This window comes from Macrobrachium rosenbergii, chromosome 44, assembly GCF_040412425.1.
Source record: "Macrobrachium rosenbergii isolate ZJJX-2024 chromosome 44, ASM4041242v1, whole genome shotgun sequence".
Taxonomy (NCBI): Eukaryota; Metazoa; Arthropoda; class Malacostraca; order Decapoda; family Palaemonidae; genus Macrobrachium; species Macrobrachium rosenbergii.
In genome coordinates, this window is record NC_089784.1 from 22945180 (window position 1) to 22956144 (window position 10965).

Consider the following 10965-nt stretch of genomic DNA (forward strand, 5'->3'; position numbering starts at 1 on the left):
AACGCACACAAATACACACACAACCAAAAAACAGGAAAGATCCTACCGAGAAAAACAGTGTAACGGCAATCAGGGCAGAGAGCGAGCACATGTCTGCATAGCACGACAGATGAAAGCAAATTGGAATGTTACATCCGGGAGGGTGTGTCTCCCGCTTACCGGGCGGTAGTTAACTGCCTAACCATCTTGTTTGAAAGTTTAACAGCCAATTCCAGCTTTACTGAAAGTAATTCCTAATGTAAAGGACCTAGGGTTTGTATATTGTGCATTACATCACAAAAGAACGTTATTTTCCAGATATATAACATGAAAACATAAAATACATTAAACACCCCTGTATTCGAGGGGTATGTGTTCCAGACGCCCCTGCGAATAGTTAAAATCCGTGAATACTTCCTACAACCCTCTAAAAAGGTTTATAATTGCTTATCTTGAAAGTTCAAATACCAAATGTATACTTAAAGTATCATCCTACATCAAACATACCTTAAATTATTATCCTATTACTGTATTAATCTTTGAAATTATATTATTAATATAATTTCAAAGTCATCTTAAACATTAGTACCCTTAAAAATATACACATACATACTTCTAAGCCTTCCAGCCCAAAGCAGAGAGAAAGAGAGCTACCACTTCAACTTATATTCAACAAGGTTGGCTGGGGCAAGAGAGAGAGAGAGAGAGAGAGAGAGAGAGAGAGAGAGAGAGAGAGAGAGAGAGAGAGAGAGAGAGAGAGAGAGAGAGAGAGAGAGAGAGAGAGAGATTATCTCTTTAATCTCTCCGACAACAACATAAATTATATATTTGTTTTTTGTCTTCCAAAGATGTAATACCTTTACTACACATTTTTAAAACACTATGAACACACACACACACAAACAGTATCTTTTCCTGAGAGAGAGAGAGAGAGAGAGAGAGAGAGAGAGAGAGAGAGAGAGAGAGAGAGAGAGAGAGAGAGAGAGAGAGAGAGAGAGAGAGGAGCATAACAGCTTACGATATCAAAAGATTGAAATCTTTGAGCTTCTGCAGGGAACACTCCTTCCCCTCCGACCAATATGTCAAACTATCAAGTATATTGACGTTTACCCTCCGCCCTCCTTTCTCAAGCCAAGGATAAAAAAGACTGGGAATCACTATTTGTTTGTTTAAAATGTTGACAAATTTTTTACACAAATGCAGAGAAAATATTATATTATACAGTATTATCATTATTATTATTATTATTATTTAATCTTATTAATCTTAATATTTGAAAATTAGTACTTTATTATTTTTATTTAATATATAATGTTATTATTTAATCTTACTAAACTTATATTATTATTTGAAAATTAGTATGTACTGTAAATCATTATTTTATCATAAAATGTACCCTATAAAAATGCTTATACTGTACTATCATCCTGAAACACTTATACATCATCATTTTAATATAATTTCAATAGTACTTTAACATAATTTTAATATTTCAATAGTATCAATTCTAAGCATCTATCTTTGCTTTAATGAGGTTGGGGTCTGTCCTGAATGGAGGGGAGAAAACCAGTTTCTCTCTCTCTTTCTTTGAGTTACTTATTATTTAATCTTACAGTACAGTATTATTACAGTATTATTATTACTATTATTATTAATCTTAATAATATTTGAAAATTAGTAAATAATTTTTTATCATAAAAAATGTATTTAGTCATAAAAGTAACATCAAAATACATTAATTAGTGAATATTTCCAGATGAAAAAGTTCGCGAATTGCCGAATTTACCACGAATAGTTTATAGATACGTTCCAAAGAAAATCCTGTGATCGGTGAGTCTCTGAATCGTGAGAACGCGAGTATGGGGGTTTACTGTAAACAAATTAATCAGTCGAACGACAGGCATAGACAAAAGAGTGACACATCTCTCTCTCTCTCCATGACCAAAAGCAAAGTGCAGTGTGTACCGACTGGTGGACAGGGCGCCCACCATTAGTTGGTAGTTAACTACATATATACTCCACCAACTTGTTTAAAGTTAAACAGCCGGTCTCCAGCTGTGCTGAAGGTAATTCCTATTGTAAAGACTAAAAGGTTTGTATATTACTTCAAAAATTAAACAGACACTTTCTGCAGGGGTATCATCTTTGAAAAGTGCAGTAACTTTGTGAATGGGTCACATCTTGTAAAAGTACACTAACTATACGTGCTGTAATTACCTATGTGTCATACAGTAAAACCCCGTATTCGCGGGGGATGTGTACCACAAACCCCCGCAAATAGCTAAAATTGGTGAATACTTAAAACCCTTCTAAAAACACTTAGAACTGCCTATTTTGATAGTTCAAAAAAAAAAAAAAAACTCTAGAAATGCTTATACAGGTATTGTCCTACTTACGATTGGGTTAGGTTCCCATCAATTGTTGGTAGAAACCTATCTCGAATATAGCCTAGCCTACACTAGGGTATTCAATACCATGTATACATGGTACTGGTACTGTAGAATACAGTATATATGGTAGCCTAGCCTACAATATAAAGTGTACAGTACTCTATACATATATGGCATAGTAATTATTAATATCAGCTAATTCTGGAGGTTCATGCAGAGTGACTTATGATAATTCAATACAAAGAGAAATTGAATAACAAACAAGAATTAACTTAGCCCACACTATGGTATATCGTATACATATACGGAAGCCTAGCCTACATTATACAGTAAACCCCCCGTATTCGCGTTCTCATGATTCGCGGACTCACACATTCACGGGTTTCTCTGTGGAACATATCTAGCCATTATTTGCGGAAAATTTGCCCATTCGCAGTATTTTTCACTGAGAAATATTCACTAATTACTGTGTTTTCATATAATGTTCATGAATAAATAACCTTTTTGTGATAAAACTATTAAAATACTCAGGTATATGCATTTTTACAGGGTTTTTCTATGTTTAAACTATCAAAATGGGCAGTTCTAAGTGTTTTTAGAGGGGTTTTAAGCATTCGCGGATTTTAGCTATTTGCGGGGGGTGTGGGACACATCCCCGTGAATATGGGGGGTTCACTGTACTGTACTCTATATTCACATATTAATATCGTATTATACAAACATCAACATAACAAATATGCACCTTCTCCATGGTTCTTTTAAAATGCTATGCTTCACTTCACTATATCCAATAATATTGTATATATATTCTTATATTGCTTTGTATCATAAATTGCGATCATAGCGATCAAAGTTTTGTTTTGGAAATTGATTATGCGGTAAGTTTATTTTGCCGTATTTAACTCACTTCAGAGTGCTTTTCTTGCTTCTAGTTAGCATAAATGAGTCTCTAGATACTTTATTTATTTGGGGCAAGGTTATTTTTTGTTATACGAAGTGTTTTCAAGTCGAAATATAACTTAAATACGTCTCGTTGTGAAATTAATTTAGCTATTTTTCTGTTAATAGATGATGTTGGCAGTTTGGGGGCAGATTTGTTTTGTGTAAAAAAAATCATGATTCCATTCGCTTTTTTCACTTGATTTCATCATAATACAGTACGAGCTTTACGTATTTATCGTTTCTCGGTGTAAAAACAGCAGTAATGTGTTCTTTCATGCCCAGTAGTTTTGATTAAAATACTTTCCAATTTTAATTATGGTCGAGTTTCATCCATGTTGCTGATGCATGATAATTTATAGTCATTAGCAGCTTGAACATTGTTTTCTCGCTTCAGCTACAACTTGCAGCTTACATTTAGCAGTATGTTTCCTTGCCGATCTTTTATCCGAACCGAATAAGGGTATAATGTAAAAATATATCAGTCCTATTCTACTTAACGTCATTTGTAACATAACTATGGTAATTGTTTACTACTGTACAATGGTTGAAATACAAGCAAAATAGCTGTTGCCATCCGATTCAGTTATAAGCAAAACAAGAGTTTCTCATTCGGTTGTTTATGGCTGTATGCATTTGTGCAAGAGTATAACGTTACTAACAATACTTTTACCATTCCCTTTTATTTTTTTAACTAGAAGATGGGATATAGAGATGGAGGAAAAGAAGTTGGTCTGTTGTAATCTGGTCTCTCTTGCTGCCTGATTGTATGCTATTGCCTATGCCCTCATGAAATTTAAAAATATTTTATAAATATTGTCATATTGGTGTTAATAGCCTAGCCCATTACAAAATCGAATTATCCTAAGACAAATTATCGTAACCTGAGGACTACCTGGGTACCTGAGTATTTTAATAGTGCATTTAGTAATGAAAATTATATTAAAATAAAGTAATTGGTGAATATTTCTCACTGAAAAATACCACGAATGTGCAAATTTTCTGCAAATAATGTGTACTGTATATATGTTCCATAGAGAAATCCTCAAATAGTTGAGTCCACGAATTGTGGGAACACGAATACGGGGGGTTTTCTATATTTATGTATGTACAAAAATAAAAATAATACATTTTAAATATAGATTTTGCACATAAAAGCATGAAAACTTATAAATTACTTCAAAAATTAAACAGTTAGTTAGGTTAGTTAGTTCCAATGAAAAGTTTGTGTGTATGTGAATTTGCGCAACTTGAAGCGCATAAGATCAAGGTATTACTGTAGTACTGTATAGTGTAAGTTAGGCTACTGTATATGTTATACAGGCAGTCCCCAGTTTACGATAGGGGCTCCATTCCTATGCCGCGTTGTAAGCTGCAAATCGTCGTAAGCCGAAAAATAGTTGAAAATCGTCAAAAATCCTAAGAAAACCTTACTTTTAATGCTTTGGGTGCATTGAAAATGATGTAAACTGCATTTTTATTGAGTTTTTCATCAAAAAACCTCCAAATTTTTATTATTCTGCCATCTTGTAGCCATATTTCTTCTGTCAGATCGGCGTCGTAACCCCGGAACATGCATTGTACAATGGGAAATACTGTAATTTCTGATGAATATATTTGAAAAGCGTTGTAACCTCGGAAAATCGTAAGCCAGACCCGTCGTAACCCAGGGACTGCCTGTAGATTGTACCCTGTACTGTACATACAGTACTCTGTTTGTACTGAATTACCATAAGTCAACCTGCATAGAAGCTCCAGAATTACCTGATATTAACAGGTAATTATACTGTATATCTATAGAGTATAGTACTGTATAGTGTAGGCTCGGCTACCATTTATGCATAGACTGTACCCCATACTGTACGTAAAGTACCCTAGTGCAGGCTAGGCTAATTTCAAGATACGTTAATTTCACAAAATGATGGGGTTTTTGTAAACTAACCCCATCGTAAATGGAATATATAATACCTGTACCGGTATATCGGGGTTCCGGAGAACCCCATGTAGCAGTTGCACCCATGTGCAAGTCAACGGAAGCACAAGGTAATCTTCTTCCTCTAATTGCCAGCTTGGAAGAAGGGGAAGAGGAGGCGACAGCACTCAACGATGATGAAAAAACGAAGACAACAATGGCGACTTCCATCTCTTCTTGAATTTGCTGAGAGTGCCTTTGGTAATGGTGTGTAGAGAACATCACTCACAAATGATGTATACAGCAGTACCTGGAAACTTAATCCCGATACTGCATGAGCAGGAGCATTCCTACAGTTAGCAGACACTGTGGCTGGTAATTAGTCCTGGCACAGTTGGTGCAGATATCAAAAAGCCCCTCGAGCCTAAGAATGATCGTTAAGTTCAAAATACACTCGGCTCTCCCGAGAGGCTTAGAGAGGCACAGAACTCTGTAAGGACCTCGGCCTCCACAACACTTGAAAAAAGAAGTCGGGTCAGACTGTTTATTACACTCCTCTCATGGTGAGATATATGATAATAAATGATAATCAATGAGGATCAACCTCAAAAAAAAAAAAGAGAGAGAAACTCAATCCATAGTCTGTCCTTCCCTGGACAGCACCTAACCGAGCAGTTTCCTCTTCAAAAGGCTAAAGTGATTGAGGAGTTTGTATATAATTATATCACAAAAAAACTATCCACAAAAAACAAAACAACAGAAAGCAAATGGCAGTCGGGGAGAAGAGCACAGAGATGTCTTCACATGATGGCAGCCGAAAGCAAAGTGGAGTGCAACCCTACGAGTGGGGGGGGGGCTTCCCCCTACAATTGGTAGCTAACGACTTTGTTTGAAGGTTAACAGTTGTTCTAGCTCGTGTTCACAAGCAAAATCCTATGTAAAGACCGAATGTTTGTATTTGTGTAGGAACAAGGAAGGTTTACAATTCAGCTGTTTTTATACCTAAGTTCAAGAGAAATCTGACATCTTTAAAGTTCAACAGTGAGTTGAATGGTTGGTGAGACTTGATGTCACTCAAGCAAAGTTAAGGAATGGGACTAAAATCACCCTGGTATTCGAAAATAAAGCATCGATAATACTATTGTCGTCCTTACCCAGCATACAAGGAGATGGTTTTAGCGACATGCAGCACCTTGTTGGTTAATTGAGGTTTGCATTTTTTATTCTGTAATTAGATGTACTTTTAAAAATACATTTAGGTCTAGGCTAAAGAAATGGGTAACATTTTGGCTTACAATGAGCCTAGGCTAAGCCTATTCTTGGTAGTCTAACTGAAACTTAGTGGAGTATTGGTGGTCAATGTTGTATTTTTGTTCTGATTTTGACAAATTTGAGGTAGGCTAGCCTAAAACTGAAGACCACTAAAAAGGCCTGGTTCCGGCAAGTAGCTGGCCTGAATATTTACTGTACCCCCTTTTATTTATGATTTTTGTGTATGTTTATGTATTTTACACAGGGTATGTTTATGATAATTATTGTCTTTTGTTTATGCTTTTATTTTCATCCCCAAGGGGCTGGTACTATAGCAAAGTCCAGCGTTCTTTGCAGTTAAACCCTGCCCACTGCTTACATCATGACCATCCCTTAGAGCTAATTGGCTGGCAATAGTTTTGAAAAGTTGGTTAATCTGTGGTTCTTTTCATGTCCATTAATATCGCAATGGTTGTTGTACCGAACTAAAATACGTTCTGCAGATTATAAACAGGAAACGTTATATTGTCCCCTGAATTAAAATCGTAATACGCATCTCAATAAAGGTGGTTACAAAAAAGGAAAATATGAATGAAGTCAGGAGTGTTCTGCGATGCTACAGTGCTGTGTTTCGTAAAGGAGGTTCACCTGAATAAGGAGGTGACACAGGGACTGTCTGTGTTCGAATCGGTGCACTTGAATCACTGGACAATGATAATTACCATCTGATATTGTCAACCGTGTTCACCATTCTAAACTTAAACACAAAGACTTTCTCAGAGCTATGCAGACTGATATTTCATATTGATTTCAGGAAATTTTACTACATTTTAACAGTCAAAAAATCAATTTCATTGCAATCGTTCACACATTCGGAGGGATGACAAGCAGTGAATGCACTCTACAAAACCAGTATATACCTATGTTTAACTTAAAGTTTTACAGTATAATAAGCTGTACGAGTAGTATTGGATATAACTTGCTGAGAATTTTCTTAAGGACGTTAACTTCCTTCGAAATAACAGGATCATAAAAATGGACGTAGACCTATGATGTCCTATGTCTTTTTGTTGGTTTATGCAGCTTATGGTGTTTGGATTATAGGCCTATCTTGTACTCAGTCGTTTTATTGTGGTTATTCTTATTATTTCTTTTTGTTATGGTGCTTGTAGTTTTGTGTCTTGGAAAACTTTTCATATGGTTACCTACAACTGCAGAATAAACATAGACCTATTCATAAAATACTGGTGTAAAGAATTATCTGCCTACTCTTGTCAATTGTTTTAATTAAAAGTAATCGAGATCTTTAAGAATATAGTCTACGCTAGATATTCTCCTAACAACAGAGAGAGAGAGAGAGAGAGAGAGAGAGAGAGAGAGAGAGAGAGAGAGAGAGAGAGAGAGAATATTTCCTGGCTCATGTATCCTTTTGTCCAACAGGGTAACCTATAAGAATGCCCCCAAAAGCAAATGAATATCATGGGCTACTCGCAGACTGGTTTGGATCCTCTCATACATAACTTTTTCAGCTATCATTTATTTTTTTCTTATTTCGTTAAGCATCTTATGATGCCTTCCTACCATAGCCCTCATTTTCATGGAAATGCTACAGCAGCCTTATATTTACTCATCACAGTAATATAATTTGTTATCCCTTTTGTAAATATATTTTCAATATATTTCATTGAGAGCAGTCTGACAGTTGTGTGTAAGGCTGAGACAGTCCTATGATTGATCTGTGTGTCATTGGCTACGTGTCCATAAGTTTTACTTTTATTCTCTGTGGTATAAGTGGCGTTACAATTACTATGGCCATCCATGCATGTATGTGCATGTGCACTTGTTTATAAGTGTACATTCCACTTTATATTATGCATTATGTATCATGGAGTTGAAACTACTATATTAATTAAAAGTTACTCTATTTCCAACAGATACGGGAAGAAAACTATTTGCGATAAGAAATTGACGTGTAGGCCCATTCCCTATCATGTTCTCAAAATATAAGAATTTAATGTGTGGTCCTATGACCTGTCATTGCCTCAATATATAAGAAATTGACGTGTAGGTCTACAACCTGTCATTGCATCAAAATGTAAGAATTTGATATATAGTCCTATGACCTGTCCTTGCCTCAAAATATAAGAAATTGACGTGTAGGCCTAATCTCTCAATGATATTAACATTTGACATGGCTGCATAAGTCTATGCTTCATTTCAATTAATGCAGTCTATGTGGGATTGCTTACTTAGGCCAACATCAATTTAAAAATAAAAAAGCAAGATGCTTGTGTATTTAGGCTCTGCATGATAGAAAAAAATGCACAGACTAAATGATCCAAGATCTTCCTAAAGATATATAACTTAATATATCTTTTATCGGAGATATCAATTGCATACTTCAGAACTCCGGGAACTCAAATCTGTGGTGTCATCATTCATGCACGACGTTCAACATGACCGAACGGAGTCAAATCCGTACTGGTAATCATTTGGACTGTTAACTAGCGTGACGTCATTCACCTCTCGAGAGCTAGCCAATCACTGGCGTGCAGTGGCCGGGGCTTAGCTGCAAAGAGCAGTGGACTCTGCTATAGCCTACACATGGCGCCCATTCTGCATGTAAAGTGGCAGGCCAGTTACCACAACTGAGGGGTGAGGTAGTAGGCTAGTACTCACAGTATTTCTAAGTAAGAGCTCTGCACGGACTATTACCTTGGAAATCAATTGTGCCTCTACTTGTAGTGTCGCTGATGAAAGAGGTGGTGCTGTTGATTGTCGGTCAATTATTATTAACCGCACATCTACCCAACATGCTTGGGAACCCTTTGGGAACACAGGGTTTTGGAAACACTGGGAGAAAGACTGGACTGCCATGTTGTTGTTATGGAATAGTTCCGCGCATGCCACATGTTCAACAAGGGATTGGCTATGGAAACCTGTTATACAAGGAACCATAGCCTACTAACCTACCATACCCTAACCTAACCTAGGCTAACCTTGCAAACAGTGTTGCTTAGTTGGGGGCTCCATCCCCCAGACCTCCCAGTGAAGGAAACTTCACTTTTTACCAAAAGTTCCCCTATGACACTGCGCATGCACAACAGCATTTCAGGATGGCCAGCATACAACTTCTGAGATTAATTACAGATTAATCACAGTCAACCAACAAAAAATAACGGTAAATTCTTGATAAGCAGCCAAAATACTAAAGGATAAATCAATTTCCAAATTAATACCGGTAATTCTAAGTATTAGCTCCGTGCCTGTTTTTACCTTGGAAACTGGTTTTGGGTAGTTTGGACGACCGAGGGACCCGCCCATAACTCACTAACAACTCTAAATGAAAAATTGTACAGAATAAATGTTGCTCAGCGTGCCTGATTCTACCCAAAAAGTAACTTACTTTACCAATTTGCTTGACTTTCAAGATCGACAATTTTTTCAGCGGAGCGTAACTTTTTCTGAGTACCAAGTTGACGTGAACGGTGTCACGGAGCACCGCTCTCCCGTAGTCCTTCAGATTGCCGAAGCCCGAAGTGCGGCGCTCCTCTCAACCCTTAGTTTTACCGCAATACCCGATGCGGAGATGTTGCTTGGCCTAGTTCATTTGACCCTAGGCCTAAGCATTAACTTAACCATTCTTTAAAGTCGGCCTCAATGTACTTTTAAAAGCAAATTTAATTACTGGACTGAAAACACAAACCTCAATTAAATTACGCCTTCAACCTCGATTTCCAGGAAAATAAATAAAAACTACGTAGGTCTCACCTTCACTGCCGTTCCTCCTTTCTTCTCCTTGCCCCCTCCACCACTCGCTTCGCCTTTATCAGCTTTTGCTCCACCTTTAGCTCCTCCGCCCCCTCCTTTTTTCCCACCACCCATCTCAAATTATCTTGGTATATAAATTTAGTCAAAAATAATCAATTTCGCAAAGGACTTTGAGGCACGTTGTATCTCTGCGGTATCTTAAAAAAAGCAAGTTAAAATTCTTTGACATCACCCTAGGACGATGTCTAGTAGTAGTAGGTTTTAAGAGTCATCTTTGTAACAGCTCCTTGCTTTGGGTTAGTTGTGGCCCACCATTTATTTTTATGGTGATCTTCAGCATCTTGAAACCAATAATAATACAAATTATATTCGAACCGTGATACCTCACTGGCAGTTTCTTCCTTCAAGAGGCAGTCGTGAGGCACATGTATGTGTTTAAGTAAATGAATGTGACTTATGATATCAATCTTATGAACATATTCATTTATTAACTAGAACACTGTTCTCAGTTGTCAACTGCCGCTTTGTCGTAATTTAGCAATAAAACTTAATACAGTACGTGTATAAATCTAACCTAATCTTAAAGTTTATCTGTGTCAGTGAATAGTGATGAAACTAGATCCTTTGAATTTTTTGTAAAGTTCACTTACTTTATACTAGTGACGACAAATATGTGCAAAATGTTCCGCCGTTTTTATTATTATTATTACAATTATTATTATT

General features: G+C 36.6%; 1 protein-coding gene across 2 annotated transcripts in view; it reads right to left on the reverse strand.

Annotated features, from left to right (window-relative positions):
- Positions 1-10498, reverse strand: part of LOC136829398 (peptidyl-prolyl cis-trans isomerase NIMA-interacting 4) — a 43001-nt gene extending 32503 nt beyond the window's left edge. The window contains exon 1 of one of the 2 annotated variants that reach the window (XM_067087894.1): positions 10243-10498. In XM_067087894.1, the coding sequence (XP_066943995.1) occupies positions 10243-10356 (114 nt within the window). In that variant the 5' untranslated portion in view covers positions 10357-10498. The remainder of the gene's footprint in view (positions 1-10242) is intronic. The other variant, XM_067087895.1, reaches the window with a different exon arrangement.
- Positions 10499-10965: the final 467 nt, after the last annotated feature.